Source organism: Engystomops pustulosus, chromosome 4, assembly GCF_040894005.1.
Source record: "Engystomops pustulosus chromosome 4, aEngPut4.maternal, whole genome shotgun sequence".
NCBI classification, from domain to species: Eukaryota; Metazoa; Chordata; class Amphibia; order Anura; family Leptodactylidae; genus Engystomops; species Engystomops pustulosus.
Window position 1 is genome coordinate 148,977,857 of NC_092414.1, and position 17,565 is coordinate 148,995,421.

The 17,565-nt window shown below is 38.7% G+C and overlaps 1 protein-coding gene across 1 annotated transcript in view; it reads right to left on the reverse strand.

Annotated features, from left to right (window-relative positions):
• ENTREP2 (endosomal transmembrane epsin interactor 2) overlaps positions 1 to 17,565 on the reverse strand; it is a 444,140-nt gene that overhangs the window by 113,387 nt on the left and 313,188 nt on the right. Inside the window, exon 4 of the mRNA XM_072148041.1 lies at positions 10,676 to 10,807. Coding sequence (XP_072004142.1) covers positions 10,676 to 10,807 — 132 coding nt within the window. The remainder of the gene's footprint in view (positions 1 to 10,675; positions 10,808 to 17,565) is intronic.

The following is a 17,565-nucleotide window of genomic DNA, read 5'->3' on the forward strand; positions in this document are numbered from 1 at the left end:
ACAAGATTTTGATTAATTCCATCTATTTCTTTCTTCTTGCTATCAGCTACCACCACTTTAGCAATCAATGATTCCAATATCCACCAATGGAAATACAAGGAGAGATACAACAATTTGAAGCATCTGGAAATCAGCACCATCAGGGAATAAGCTTGTGACCAGAATTGACACGTAGTGTTTAGAACAGAAATTGTCAGGGTAGATATTATGTCAGCATCAGGAAGAGCTTGCAAGTTGGAGATAAACCACACACGTTTTACTGAAAATTGGTATGTTAAAAACATTTATTTTTTGCGTGTGATGGGGTGGATCATGGAAGAAAGACAGAGGAAAACATTTCCAGTCTACAGTCATGGCCATAAGTTTTGAGAATGACACAAATATTATATCTTCACATGATCTGTTGCCCTCTGGTTTGTCAGATGTTTTTATCACATACAGAAATACAAGTGCAATCATATTATGAGTAACAAAAGCTTTTATTGGCAGTTAGAATGAGTTAATGCAGCAAGTCAATATTTGCAGTGTCGACCCTTCTTCTTCAGGTCCTCTGCAATTCTCCGTGGCAGCTCTCAATCAATTTCTGGACCAAATCCTGACTGATAGCCGTCCATTCCTGCACAATCAATGCTTTCATTTTGTCACAATTTGTTGGTTTTTGTTTGTCCACCCGTCTCTTGATGATTGACCACAAGTTCTCAATGGGATCAAGATCTGGGGAGTTTCCAGGCCATGGACCCAAAATCTCTATGTTTTGTTCCCTGAGCCATTTAGTTTTAATATTTGCTTTATGGCAAGGTGCTCCATCATGCTGGAAAAGGCATTGTTGATCACCAAACTGCTCTTGGACGGTCGGGAGAAGTTGCTCTTGGAGGACATTCTGGTACCATTCTTTATTCATGGATGTGTTTTTAGGCAAGTCTGTGAGAGAGCAGATTCCCTTGGCTGAGAAGCAACCCCACACATAAAGGGTTGCAGGATGCTTTACAGTTGGCATGAGACAAGACTGGTGGTGTCGCTCCCCATGTCTTCTCCGAACAAGCTGTTTTCCAAATATTCAAACAATCCGAAAGAAAATGACTTTACCCCAGTCCTCAGCAGTCCACTCCGTGTACGTTTTGCAGAATATCAGTCTGTCCCTGATGTTTTTTCTAGAGAGAAGTGGCTTCTTTGCTGCCCTCCTTGACACCAGGCCTTGCTCCATGAGTCTCCGCCACACAGTGCTTGCAGATGCACTCACACATGCCTGCTGCCATTCCTGAGCAAACTCTGCACTGCTGGTAGCCCGATCCCAAAGATGAAACACTTTTAGGAGACTGTCCTGGCGCTTGCTGGTCCTTCTTGGACGCCCTGGAGCCTTTTTGGCAACAATAGAACCTCTGTCCTTGAATTCCTTGATGATGCAATAGATTGTTGACTGAGGTCCAATCTTTCTAGCTGCAATACTCTTCCCTGTTAGGCCAGTTTTGTGCAGTGAAATGATAACTGCAGGTGTTTCTTTAGAGATAACCATGGTTAGCAGAAGAAAAACAATGATGCCAAGCACTAGCCTCCTTTTAAAGTGTCCATTGGTTCTGTGATTCTTACTTAATCATGACAGATTGATCTCCAGCCCTGTCCTCATCAACACCCACACCTGTGTTACTGGAGCAATCACTGAAATTATGTTAGCTGCTCCTTTTAAGGCAGGCCTGCAATAAAGTTTAAATGTGTTTTGGGGAAAAAGTTAATTTTCTAGGCAAATATTGACTTTGCAATTAATTGCTGCAATTAATTGCTGTTAAGCTGATCACTCTTTATAACATTCTGGAGTATATACAAATTGCCATTATAAAACCTGATGCAGTAGACTTTGTAAAAATGAACATTTGTATCATCATCAAAACTTATGGCCATGACTGTAGTAAGGTATTTACCAAAAACAGCCCTTTCTTTCTGCAGCAGAAAGTATCAATGGTTCCTCACTTAAGATTCAACAAAGTTTTGGAAAGATTTGGTTTAAGTCTGATGAAATTAGACCATTTCGTTAATTTTTTACATTTTTATATTAGAGTTAAAGTATGCATTAGGGTTTGGATTAGCATTAGGATTAATTCTTACCCTAACTGTAAGCTTAAGGTCATAAAATAAAAATTCTTAAAAACTGAACAAAGATAAGACCTTTTTATGAGGAAAAATAAATTGTATTTGATTCTGTTCTGGAAAATCATCAGATTTGTACCAATTTGCACTGATTCTACAATCAACAAATAGATTTGCTCATCTCTATTTGACCTGCAAGTAAGCCTGGCACATTGGGGCTAAACTGCATTTGGCAGTCTCTGTAGCTTTTTTGCCATGAAAATGGCAAGAAAGGTCATGCAGCTTCATTTTTATATGAACAAAAAATAAGGAGCTGGGAGATACAAATAGGAGATAGATTCCCTACCAGAAAATATTTATTAGAATCCATCCGGTGAACTAAGCCTAAACGCCATAATCCAGCTTCAAGGTATGAGCCCGGTTTGGAAAATATATTTCAATCACCATTGGATATCAACTTAATTAAGAAATAGTACAGTTTACTTTCTCATCCATTTTGAACAATATGATGTTTCTAAGTAAGACGGAAATTCTACTGGTCGTCAGCCAAATACAGGTATTATTGATGTCATCTGCCAAATTGTGTGCCAAAAAATGGCATTCTTCTTTTACTCAAGTACCATATTTTTCTACCTCATTAACACAAACATTAAGATATTTTAATCACCAGAAAATGGATTGCCACTACAATTTAGAAACATAACTCACTGGATTGATGTTATACAGAATGGCAAGGTATGAAAGATTGCTAACATTGCAAAAGCATGTTTAAAATGCAAAATACTTTCATTTTGAATCTCACTTTAATATAACAAACAATAATAATGGAATTGATCATGTTGTCTAAGACAAGTTACTAAGTTACAGTATTTCTGCATGGCTGGAATACAATGCAATTAAAGTACATCCTATCATTATAGATTGCAGTAGAACACATATCATTAAAGGTAGACTACCATCTATATACTTAACAATTATCATGATTTGCTAGTTTCCTAGTAATTTACCATATATTCTTGAGTATAAGCCGACTGTAGTATAAGCCAAGACCCCTAATTTTACCACATATAACTGGGAAAACTTATCGACTTGAGTATAAGCCTAGGGTGGGAAATGCATTGGTCACTGCCTCTCTAACTAACCCCTCACTACTAAAATGCCTGGCAGCCTTGCCCTGTAATGTAATTCCCCATGCAGCTTCCCACAGTAATGAAATGTCCTGCAGAAACCCCCCTAGTAATGAAATGTCCTGCAGCAACCCCTCTTAGTGAAGAAATGCCCTCTAGCAGCAGATGCCCTCCCTCTTCCCCCCTTTCCAAACAGTTTTAAGTTGTTGGTTCCCAACCCTTTATACTATAAATCCTATTCTTCTATTCCTTTACACTATAGATGCTGCTCTTATAGTTTATGGCACACAATGTCACTCTAGCAGCAGACTGATCCACAATGCAAATTTTTTTTTTTCTTAAATGCCTTCTTAGAAAGCCTTGAAGTAACTAATATCAATTACAACCCTATGTATGGTGATGCTTCACTTGCTGCACCTAGGCCATTGTTGGGTAACCAGGATAATGTTGTCACTGCCTGCACCCATCCCTCTTTCTCTTTTCAAGGTCCCAACCAGCTCAGCTTCTCCTTATACATAATGTCCTAGAACTGGCTGCGAGCCTACAATGTCGTTTAGGATCATAGCACCATACCTCATGGTGATCTAAATTCCAAAGTGGTTCTGGTGTTATTGCTATAATGCACCTCATTGTAAGCTACTTTTATGGGACATAAAATGTGTTCAACTCTAAGCAAACATCTTTTTTATTTTTTATATTAAAGGTGACTCAAGCCTCTTCAAGTCAACAAATATAATCACTTCTGATCCTACATTTCATCCAAACCATGGCAACTGCACTTCACTTCTGTGAAGATGCTGAGCTAGAAGTAAACAACGTCTACAGTAGAACCAGAGCTTGACAGCTCACTGAATAGCAACTGAATGTTAATCCCCTTGTAACAAAGAATTAGCTGGATGTTGGTTTTGTAATGAATTATTTGAGAACCTAAGTCAATCGGTGCTGTTGTCTGACACGGTATTAAACTCTTCCAAACTTGAACAACCTTTGGTAAATCAAGTAATGCACCAAAAATCATACACAAGACTACTGTCTTATACCATTCAGAGCTTGTGTTCTGTTCACCATAACCTGGAGTCAGATGATGAAATACTGGTGACGGAAGATTCCCGGATTGTAGTACTGAGCAGCAGGATTTCATTGGATCTTGAAGATGCACTTTCATATTAAATATAAAAGTTGGTTGATCTTGGTTTGCTTTGTCGCTGCATCATTTAAAAACAAGGGAGAAGGAAGCAATGTTTTAACATTGTCCCACAACAATCAGAATATAGCTCAAAGCTGCTTTATTGCATTGTGAAATCTACGCCAGGCCCACCACAACACCCTCTGCACCCCGTCATGCTTCGCTTGCTCTTCATTCACTTTTATGGGACCAAAGGATATGTAAGTCTCATGTACGTACTCCGTTCGTATGAAACTTTTCGGGGACACCTGGGGAACTCCACTCTTGCTGGGGGTTTGATCAGCTGGGGGGGAGGGTAAATTTAAATATACCACCTACTGCACTTTTTAAATTTCAGATCCCTTTAAGATCTGAAATAAAAAAGAAAGACAACAGTAGGACACTGAAATTCTCTATTTTGTAAAGAGATGTATTGGTAGAGTGTTACGCTTACAGGAAATAAATCCATTCAATGGTAGAAGGAGTCAAGTTCTGGACAAAGCGAGTCTTTCTCCTTGCTTCTGGTGACAGGTGTTCAATCCATGGTTAAAGCCACGGTCACAAATATTCTGGTCAAGCAATTTCATTGTATTTGATCCTGCTCTCACATAAAGAAATGCCCTTGAGAACCTGCACTTCATAAACTAGTCTTTATCTTTCAAATGTGTTTGTCAGCAAAGTGAACAATAAAAACCTGTTAGTGGAATACTATTCATATAAACCTTGTGATGGACAAAATGAATTGTCTCTCTATAATTACACAGCAAAGCTGTAACAATCCTCTAGATTTACAGCGTGTTACTATATACAAGTTTATCTCCACCGACACAAATAGAAGACACCGGCAAATAAGGGAATGGATCTTCATTGAGTGATATGACTACCAACAAAAATGTCATAATTGTTCACACCCCTTAAATAGTCTAAATAGGAGTTCACTGCATAAAAAAATGTGTGTGTGTGTGTGTGTGTGTGGGGGGGGTGTTAAAACTTAATTTGTATTGAATTAACTGCTAAAAAAGCAATACGCTTCATGCAGAAGCGCCCAATGCTTATATCCCATTCTGCAGACACAACAGCATATAACACAAAACTGACTCATTTACACACAGACACACATATACAAACATGAAGACACAAAAATGGAATCTATTTCACAGACACCATAGAGGTGCATTGTGCATGAGAATGATGAGGTGAGCATAATGTCTATCATCGTACCGTGGGCCTCATACATGCGACCAGGTTGTGAATGAGCACTCCCTCCCCATAGGGAGCCTATGAAACCTCATCTGTCCTTTAAAGTGTGGCGCATGGCTTGGTCGCAGTGTGGCGGTAGATATTATGGGGCAGATTTACTCGGTCCTGTCATGATCCAGCAGCGCGTTCTCTGTGGAGGATTCGGGTCTTTTGGCGATTCACTAAGGTAGTGCGCCCAATGTCCACCAGGTGTCACTGCTGTGCTGAAGTCCGTCGGAGTTTACTGGAGTTCACCAAGCTATCGTCGGTGCAGGTAAGCGCGTGTCAAGCGATACTTTTTTTTTTTAAATACAGCGGTTTTTCTGAATCCATCGGTTTTCTTATGGCCATGCCCCCCGATTTCTGTCGCATGCATGCCGGCGCCGATGCACCACAATCCGATCGCGTGTGCCAAAAACCTGGGGCAATTCATGGAAAATCGGCGCAAAACGGTAATATTCGGGTAACTCGGCGGAAAAACTTGATTCCCATGCTCAATGCACCTCTTTGGTGTCTGTGAAATAGCTGCCATTTTTGTGTGTGCATGTAGGCTTATTTAGACACAAACAAACACACACATATAAGCATGTAGACAAACCCTTAAAATCATAGACATAGATACACAAATGTAAAAATATACAGAGTCTTACACTTTACAGTTTCTATATAGGATCGTTATTATTATTCTTTATTTATTTATAGAGCACCCTTCATTCCATGGTGCTGTACAATCATTATCACATACATTACATAAAGACAAGAACAAATGAAAATACAAGACTACAGTGATCAGAAGACAAGGACACTTCAACAGTTCTATATCACGGCAGGTATTATTTCACTATGAAAGATATTATAATGTTAAAGTGGGATGACTATTTTTAATACTTTGAGCTACCGTAATGCAACCTATACTCTGTAGCAGCTCCTATTAACCACTTCTATTTTTATTAAAAATTTGCCAAAACTCAACCAGGCCTCTCATATTATAAAGCCTCAATGAGGGGAAAGATAAAAAGAAATAAGGCAGCCGACTTATCTACACTGTATACAGAGTTTATCAAAGAAAAGTTTGGAACAACACAGCAAAAGCCCAGAAACACATGCAAACACCTCTAAGATGCATTCATCACAAAATAATATAGTATATATTAAAATATACAACATAAAGTAACATAAGACGTACAAGTCACACACAGAATTCTAGTCAGCAACCAAGTAAAGTTGGGTCAAGTGAATTCTCAGATTGAAACAACATTTGAAAAATTGTGATATATTAAATAATTGTATTTATGTAATTATTAATTTATTGATTTCATGTTGTTTTATATTTTCAGAGAAGATAATTTAACATTTCTGTGTGATGAACTTTGTTCTTGTAATGCCATTGTAGCTTTGTAGCTTTTGATGCATCTAACATAGCTGGATGCACATAATGAGTGGATTAAGATGTCTAAAGTGAAAATTGGGTCATTTGGCTTTATTATACATATATTTATCATATATTTTACTCCAGTTTCTGGAGTGACATATATATGAGTTGCAATTTTGGGTGCAGGGTTGTTTTGTTCAGAAACTTGCAATGTTCACATCAGTTTTCTGAAAAGTAGGCATGTCAGGCTTTAGCAGGAGGGGGTGCAGGCTGACAAGGCCATCAGATGCTTCAAATCTACATTGGTTACTAGCTGCTGATTACAGGTGGTCCTTAAAGGAGTTTTCCCACAAAGCAAAGTTAGGCCCTAACCACAGGGTAGGGCCTAACTTGCTGATCAGTGGGTCTCAGTGCTGAATGCTCAGCGCTTGGCAGTTTCTGTCAGCTCCATAGAGATTAATGGAGCAGAACGGTCATGCGCGACCATCTGCTCCATTAGTCTGAGGAGTTGCGAGGGTTCCGACGGACCCCTTGTTCTAACGATCGGCAGGGGTCTCAGCACTGAGACTCCCACTGATCAGCTAGTTAGGCCCTATTCTGTGGATAGGGCCTAACTTTGCTTCATTTGAAAACCCTTTTATCTTAAGCCTTAGTTACAGATGGACCTCTCTGCCTGCTGTGACCTCAGGCAAAGCTCTCTGGATGCTCTATTTAGTCCCAGGCTGCAATGAGCAGCTGTAAGGGGTCTGTAATGAAGCTTTATTGATATTCCTTGTTCCCACAACAGCACAAATTGTAAGAAATCCAATTCTCACAGGGACAAAGATTTGACTAAAGAACAAACTTTGAGAACATATCCTATTCTTAACCCCAGGTTTATATTGATCTGATTGTCCTAAAAAAGGACATTCATTTGCATTTTGTGAAGTTAATTAATCTACTAATTAACAAGGTTCATAGTTTTATTCTATACATGATGATTCTGCTTTGGCATATTAGCAGTGCCCCTTACTGTGGGAGTAATGGTAGGCACCCTGATGCATGAATCTATGAGAATGGGGGTTTTCTTGCGTAAAAGGCAGAAACAATGGAAATTATGGACAGGTCCATGCTCTGGAGTTTACCACTTGCCACTTACTATTTCTATAGTTTGCTAAAGAGATTTCGTACATATAGTAAACATATGTTATATATTGTGTTACCTGTAAAAAGAGCAAGATTTTAACTCAAAACTTCTTATATTCACTTCATAAATTTTGCCATTTATAAGTCCCAGTTGTTATGTAGGATAAATTGTCTGTCACTTTAGAGATAAGATTAGCTACCATTACACATAATGGTAACACAAATACAATGCAGCTGCTCAATACAAGTCCATACAATATCTTTCATCTTATAAACGGCTCCAAGAGTTATAAGTGTTGGAACCATGTTGATGTCAGGGATGTGATTAACATGCTGTAATTTTTCTGCACAAGACAAAGTAGATCCTAAAACTGGCAACTACATGGAAATATTGTTTGAATTATGGGGTTACATTTTATATTGTTTACCGTTATTCTCTTTAGAACTGGGTATCTAGTATATTAGAATGGATGGTGTGGGGAGTCCATAAGTGTGTGGGGAGCATGCGCTTATCCACGGAATTCCTGTTTTTAATGTATTGCCAATAAAATAGCTTTTTACTTCTACTAATCTTGCCTGATGTCAATGGACTCCCTACACACCCATTCTATGTATCCGGGACCAGAATTCCACCATTGCAGCACGGTGTTTGCGAGCTTCTTAACCCGTGGGTGAGCTTACATCTTTCATTTTTTCTCATTTTTGTTCTAGTGTGCTTTACCTTTATGCAATTCTATAAATACTTAGTCTAAAGCTTGGTCAACTTATAATCGCCAGAAAATAGCTGATAACACTATGAAATTACTTATAGAAAAAGGAGTTAAATAGCCAAATCGGAAGGGATGTGAGCCAGGAGAGGAGGTTGTTGTTTTATTGGTGGTCGGGAATAAAAATATATATATATTTTTTTTTAAAAAAAAGTATAACTATAATCAGACACTAAGAATAACAGAAGTACAGTATTCACATAATCTCACCAAAATCTCATTTGCACCACTTTGTGCCACCACTTTTCACCTCACTAGAAACTTTAAAGAGGTGAATAGAGAAAACAAGTAGATAAGTTGAGTGGATTATTTTATAACATTATTTTATAACATGTGGACTCATTTTGGCACCAATTACAAAAGAAGGTCAAGAAATAATTGGCAAAAGCTAGAGTAACGTCTAACGTCTTTCAAGATGCACCAAAATTTGGTGATTTTAATAACTCTCTATATTTTATTCTATTTTATGGCCAGTGTGTTTTTTCTGATGCAATATATTGTCATTTTATGGTTTGCCATTGCATACACAATGGTATATTGAGAGGGCATGCCCCAACTGCGCCATGTGAAAAAGCTGTAAGCTACAATCCTACTCATAAATAAAATTGTACCAATGCAAGTTGTATGTAAGGTATGAACTTTAACTTTAACTGATAACGTTCAGGTAAAGTCACATGTAAAATCTTAAAAATAATGAATACCTACACGTGTATTGCAGGGACAGGGACATCAAGGAGACAAATAAATGGTGGTTAAAATATTGGCCTCACAACCAGTATTTACACTTATTATTGCAAATGCTATGCATCTTAAGATTGGCAGAAACCCTCCTCTCCTATTTTTCTCATACCAAACACCCCCACCTGTAGGAGTTTTATCCCATCACTAGATCATCCACATAAACCTCTAAAGGAAAGAAAAACTGTTATTATGATTTTTTAAAATTATTTTTATTGCATTTAAATCATTGTCATTCCTGCGTATCTTTTATTTTAATATTGTGTAAGAAATGTAATGTTTATGAGAACTACTTTAAGGGTCATTGAAATTTTAATTCAATTCCTTTTAGATGCATATTTTAAGAATTTTATAATGTTTTGTCCCCCTCTTCCTCTCACAGCAGGAAATCTCAGCATGGACTCAACCTTTAATCAGCATCTGAATTATATCCAGCCAATCGGCTGAACATAAACAATTTCTTTTCTTGGAAATTCAAAGTTTTAACCGAAGCATTCTGCTCTAAGTTCATTTGTGCAATAGTCAGTAGACAATTATGTGATAAAGACCCATCTTTATCACCCAGCTTTAGTCCTGATTGACAGGAAACTCAGATTTTAAATGTCTATAACTAATTAACTATTCCCAATGTATTGCGATATAAGACTCCTGACATCCAGATGTAGCCTAGTAATGAATAAGGTACATTAGTTTGATACTTACAACTGCATTTGCTGTAGATCTAATTCAGATTTCTATTTTTATACCACTGATGTCCTTCTGATTTAGAGAACCAATTTCCAATAATTTTCTCTTTATCGAACTTCCCATGCTCTTGTATTTATTACAAAGACAACCGTAGATCTAACACTAAATATCACTTCTAGTACTACTAGAGAATTAAAAAATGACGGACTGCCGACATAAGTTTTTATTGTCATCAACACACTTAGAGGTGCTATGTTGCTAGTAATAATAATATTACATTCATTCCATATGGAATAACAGTCTGTAAATTCATCTCATGTTCTATGTTAACTGTGACATAAGATTGACATGTCAAGAATTCAGTTTGACTTACCTTAAGGGTCAATCGAACTGCACTGCACTCCTGCAAAGGATTGAGTTTTAAGGTTTCTCCAGGGTTGCTACAACCAGACGTCTGATGTTGCATTTCACAACAAACACAAACTCCATCGCTGTTAATATTTATCTATGAGGGAAAAAAAATAATAATGCTGAGCTAGTCCTTGACATTGAAACTCAATGAAGATAACAATATCATTGTTGCCAGCATTTTTTCAGAGATGCCAAAAATATCCCAAATATTTTGCTATCCAAAATTTTTAGACAAATACAATTTTTAAGATAACACAAAAAATCATACCTAAAGAAGTTTGTTTTGTTGAATGAAAAATATCAAATCACATAAAAAGAACAAGTTGAATAATAATCAAAAATTTGTTCTCAATAGTACTGGAACTACTGTATGGCAGAAATGATGTTGGGTTTGAATAGATAACAATAAGATGCAATTTTATTTAAAGGGGTTTGCCCACAAAAGAAAGTTTTTTCAATCTCCTAGTGATGTTTATACAATAAAGATCATTTAACCCCTTATTTTACAATTTTACTCAGTTTTATTGCTGTTTTAGCTCCTATCACTCAGTGATGGTCAGTGTAATATTCCAGGGTTTGGGCCAGGACTCTCTAAGCAGAGACTTCATGATCCCACCGTACTATGAGATGCTGTCTGCTGCCTATGTGCTTATATCATCAGGGAATATCTACACTTTTATTTAGCTTCTGAACATTCTACTAGTATCTGACACATAGAAAAAGAACAGATAAAATTGATCAGAGATGAGAGATGATGTGATCCATGATGGATATAAAACATAATGACACTCTCACCTCTGCTAATTTACCTATAATACACACAAAGTCCACTCTTCTATATGCCTCCTTCTTGGATAAAGACCTTATCTTGCATGTAGCTTGTAGAGTAAGTCTCTGCATGCTGCTTGTTGGCAGGAAGTGCCTGCGTCTGAGCTGTTCTTGTTAATCGAGGTGGAGGGGCAGGTGGCAGAGAGCACAGCAGACCAGAGAAGCTATTCATGATAAGAATCCAACCATGGTCAGAAAATTTACAGTTGTATCCAGGGGCAACCAAAATTGTATACACCAGGACTGATTGGACAAGTTGGAATTATATCTATGAAAAGCTTTATTTTGAAACTTATCTACATGGGAATGCCCCTTTAATGAGATTTGTCAGGATTTAGTTTGGACTTTTTGGTCTCAGTTGAGTACAAGTTTAGTTTTAATTAATACTTGTGTCTATTTATATCACATTAAAATTGCAAGGCCTAGAAGTAAAACAGTGAAAATATCTTTTGCAGCTTTTGACATTACATAATAAAAAGTATATCAAAAAACATCATGAAATAAATCTCTGTAGAAGTATCTGTGCTTGCAATATAGCACACGATCAGACAAGTCTGAATTATTCATTACAAACTAAATATGTAATGCTGGGTATCTGACCCCCTGGGAATGCTAAAAATAGTGGCAGGTGCTGAAAAAAAGAATATTGTTAAGGCTGTGGTTTCACACTTTGAAATCTGTGTTATTTCGTGTGCTAAGGCACTTTAGCTACCGAACAACTGATGTAATAGTAAATGGTACACAAAAAAATCAATACATTCGTCAGTAGGGAAAAAGCTTCCCAACACGGTGTGTTTTTTGGCTCCTTGAGGAGAACTTTATGTTCAGAGTCCGAAAAATTCAGTCAGACTAAGTATTACTGTAGTATCCAGAAAGATCATACTGAATACTATGTATCAATGGGCAGAATACTATAATTAATATTTGTAAAGCACTAAGCCAAAAATGCAAAAACAGGTTGTTTAAAGGGAAGAAATTGTCCTAATAAACCACTACCAGTATATTGTCACAAAGCCGAACAGCTTCTAGATCAGTGATGGCGAACCTATGGCACGAGTGCCAGAGGTGGCACTCCGAGCCCTTTCTGTGGGCACCCAGGCTGTCGCCCCTGGACAAAGTTCACCAGACAGGACTTAAATTTTCCTGCAGTCCTAGACAATTGAGATGCAGCTCTCGGCACTCTTTTAAAGTGACGTATCCTGATTGGAACTGCAAGAGGAGTAAGAAGCTGTGAACAGGGCCAGAATATTTTTGGAGGTCCTACTACTGGCCCCACGATTCTTCCTGTACAGAGAGACCTTGGAGAGAAACTCCAATGATGTCTGAATTTGCCATCCTGCTTTCAACTGTATTGGTGTCCTCAGGGGGCTGATACGATTGACTGTTGTGGAACAAAAGAGAGCAATAAGTTACTGTTTAAATTGTCAAGTTGGCACTCGATGGTAAATAAGTAGGTTTTGGTTTGGGCACCCGGTCTCTAAAAGGTTTGCCATCACTGTTCTAGATCATGTTTATTTCATGGTCCGGTGTGGTGGCATCATCCAGAAAATATACTTTGATGTTAATTGTAAATTGGTAGTTTAACACTGAAGTCAAGCTGTCCCTGTCTTAGAACACCCCCTTAACTGTAATCATTGTCCTGCATCCAGGGACAAATGACCAGATCTCGTGAAGTCTGGCACAGGATGTCAATCACATGGGAGCAGGTGTTCAGAGATAGGGAAAGCTTGATTTCAGTGCTGAACTTTCCACCTCCCTGACTTGTTACAACGAATTCACATCTCACTTCAAAGTAGATTTTCTGGATGATGCCACCACAATGGACCAAGAAAGAAATATGATCTGGAAATTGTTCAGCTGCTAGACAACTTACTGATAGTGGTTTAGTAGGCCAATTTCTGATGACAGGTTCCCTTTACAAGCTTGTCCACTAATGGTAAAATATAGACATGATAAAGAAAGGATTAGTGGAGCTCGCCGCATCTAAAGAAAGTTTTATAAATGCCCATAGCCGAAGTCTACACCTTACTATCACAGACTACTTAGAAGCACACGATCTGCTGACAGCTGTACCATTCAGAGGAGATTAAGCAACTTCTGAAACATCTCGTGATGTATAAAGTTAAGAAGGTGGAGAGTTCAAGGCTGAAGCCTTGCTCTCCCTAATTTCAGAACGCCATCTTCACTGTAATTGATGGTCTTGCTCCCAGTGACATCATTAACCAGATCTCCTGAATTCTGGTGCATATATCAATCACAGGCATTCTGAGGTGGGGAGAGCTTGACTTCAGTGTTAAAGTCTCTGCCCCTTGACTTTATACAACCAATTTACATCTCACTTCAAACTTATTTTTGTATATCGTGCCACCACATTGGGCCATGAAAGAAACATGATCTAGTTGTGTTAACCTGCTTGATAACATACTAGTAATAGTCATTGGACAAATTTGTTCCCTTTAAGATTGCTGCATCGGAACATATGATATATACAAAAGACTAATGTAGGGCAATGTAAACAATAGAGGACACTTATTTTATATTAGTAAGATCGTGAACAGTCTCTTCTTCTACAACGCAGATCCTTCCTGTGTCTCTGGCTGTGATCACGAGACTTTGGTATTCCGCTCCCATTCAGCTGTACTCTGAATATGCTAGCGATTTTGAAGTGACATAATTTACTGAAGAGCTGTATGTTTAATCATGACTGACAGTTTTCATTAGCAGCTGGGGCTTAAAAATAATCTGGCATTCTGCTCAGGCACACAGCTTTACTACAGCTTCTTAGAAATGATTTCTTCTAGCACAAATGAATACCCATCAGCATTAGAAAGCAGAGACAGTGTCTGTATCAGCACTATAGATTTATGTTGGGCATGTTACACTGCTTAGTGTCTGCTTGTTTATGAACTAATAGCCCTTACTATTGGAATACTAAGATCTATTAGATATACAGATATGTTGTGAAACTATAAAGATTCACCACGAGCGAAGCTAAGTGTTTAAATGCACCGCAGCCGAGTTTATTTCAATTTTCAACTCAGTGAGAGATGATATGTTTCTTTCTGCAGAATTAGAATTAAAAAGAAGCTATTAGCTCTCCTGGCATGTCTCTGTAAGCAATTATATTGCCCGTGATATCACCGAATAAAATAATTCTGAACTTTGAACTCTTTATTCTGTTGTTGTTCTGTTATTTCTCCCATAACTTTACAAAAGAATTGACAGCTGTGTGTTACCAGTAGCAGATATGTCATACCCATCTGACGCTGTCCAGTCAGTGTTGATGGTATCAGACTGTGTAGGGAATCCCTTTGACAAGAAGGATGGTAACACCGAGCAGTCAATTTATTAATAAAGTTATAGGAGAAATTAAAAAAAGCACAGTGTCAACTTATAAACAACTGCTTTACAGGCAGGAGCCGACTAGCCATTCAACCCCCCGGAAAATTCTGGGGCCGCTCAGTGCAGTACAGAAAGTTGTGCTTGCTTTATGGCTGGTTTATTGTTTGCCACCCTGATACCGTATCCAGCTGTTCTCCTCTCTCTCCACATATGCATTGGGTCTGGTCAGTGAAGATAGGAGGGGACAGGACACATCAGTGAATAGCGGAGGTGACGACATTAATAACAATTGATAACATCCTGACACAGCGTCAGCGGCACTGACACTATCCATGCGGAGAGCTGCCTCACACACTTGTAGCCACTCAGTGACACAGATATTAACGACATCTAGTACCTTATAGGATACCATCTGCTTCATTGTGATTTTGCCCAGCCATTATCACTGTTGAATTAACCGCCATATATCTTTGGCAGATATTGTATATATAAACAAATGTTAAATCATTCCTGTAGTTTAAACCCAGCGGGTGACATGTCTGTAACATTAACATTCCCCTCACTTTCCTCATAATTAATTCCTTATTAAAATCTCCCCTTCTCCTATGCGTCAATACAACATCTATAGCAGTAACCCATGGCCGATTCTAGTCTTTTTCCTGCCTGAGGTGAATGTTTAAATGCCACGCCCAGCACCCCACCTCCTAAGCGACCTACCACTGAAACATTGCAGGGGAATCTTTAAAAAGCATCTACAATCTTTATTACTTTATGTCACAGTCTGTAGCAATGGAGAAGTGTATGTTCTGGACAAAATTTTAGCACTGCCCATAATTTACAACTAAATGTTGTAGGAATCCTTCATTATACCTACTACAAGTAAAGAATAGACACACGGGTGCACTTGTGTGCCAGGCGTATGATGTAAGCCACACCCCCTATTGCAACGGATACATCAAGAGGTGAGTGGTCAGGCACTGGACAGTAAAGCCTCTTGCTGGCCCACTCCACCAGCTGCCGTTCTCCCTTCACACCCCCTCACGTGGTGTAGTCACAAGAGTAATTGTAATCTCTTGCAATGCACACGAAATTGTGATTATTTCAGTGCTTTTCCATCAGAAAACTGGGGTAGAAGCACTAATAAATAACGCCCATGGGTCCCACTATTTGTGATTGTGAGAAATTTATGCGAAACTCTGTAGGGACATGCTGCCTTTTGCTAAGGAATTAATACTTTATTGTCACTTTATTCAAATATTTTTCAGAGGAATAGCAAGAACAGCACATTGCTATTACATTACTATTGTTATACTGCACTGAACCTATTGCCCAGCATACAAATCTATACCAGAATCACAGCACCAATACTATAATGATACAGCTCACCGTATAAACCTTGTCAGCTGTAGCCTAATAGTCAGTGAAAGGTGACCCCATATTAAACTGCTACTTTTATTTTTCCATTATGTCAATGTTAACACAGAGGCAAAAACCTTCACGTCTTGTGAAACATTTTATTGGTCATTTGCCAGTTTTATGGAATTAGCTTTTAGGCAGGAGCTAAGAGGTTGGATTCTTCACACTTGGTTAGAGGTAATGCAGTACAGCGCACAATTCTGTGTTTTTAATTTACCTTCAATACCATCACATAAGTCAGTAGTAATGTTATAGAAAGCTGCCCCACTACCACATCTGGAAAACTGTTCTCTCTGTGTGTTAAGCACATTATACAGCATTTTCCCTCTAAAACATGTTCCATGAAAGATGACTTTACATTAGAGATGAGCGAACACTAAAATGCTCGGGTACTCGTTATTCGAGACGAACTTTTCCCGATGCTCGAGTGCTCGTCTCGAATAACGAACCCCATTGAAGTCAATGGGAGACTCGAGCATTTTTCAAGGGGACCAAGGCTCTGCACAGGGAAGCTTGGCCAAACACCTGGGAACCTCAGAAAAGGATGGAAACACCACGGAAATGGACAGGAAACAGCAGGGGCAGCATGCATGGATGCCTCTGAGGCTGCTTAAACGCACCATTATGCCAAAATTATGGGCAACAGCATGGCCATGACAGAGTGACAGAATGAAGCTAGATAGCATCTAAAACATGCAATAATTGACCCTGACACTATAGGGGACGGCATGCAGAGGCAGCGGCAGCAGGCTAGAGAGTGTCATGGCGACATACCCTAAATGGACTCAGGCTTCAAACCAATGGGTGGCAGAGAGGAACCAAAGGAGGTGAGCAAGAAGTGCTCAAATAATATCGGTACATGATAAAAGTTTGCCAGTATATTTTGTGGATTACACAGCAGGGTGGCGACAAAGTTAACATGGAAGCCATGAAAACAACCCAAAATTCTGCCTGACACAGCTCGTTTGATAAGGGGACCATGTATGGAGGCAGTGAACTAGTAGTAGATTAAAGGTGCTGCAGTTAAAACTATGTTAGTTGGATCTTGGCATGGAGCTGGCGCTCCGCTGCCAGGCGAGCTTTCGCCAATCCAAGCCCCTGTCTCTAGGCTACTCCCCAAACAGCACTTCTAAGAACCTTTTGTATAAGATCAAGTGTAGTAGCGTTCTTATAAGTTTAGGATATGCCGGGTGAGGGGAATGTAAACAGATGCGCAAGAAGCGCATGATGCGCATGGAGCTGGCGCTCCGCTGCCAGGCGAGCTTT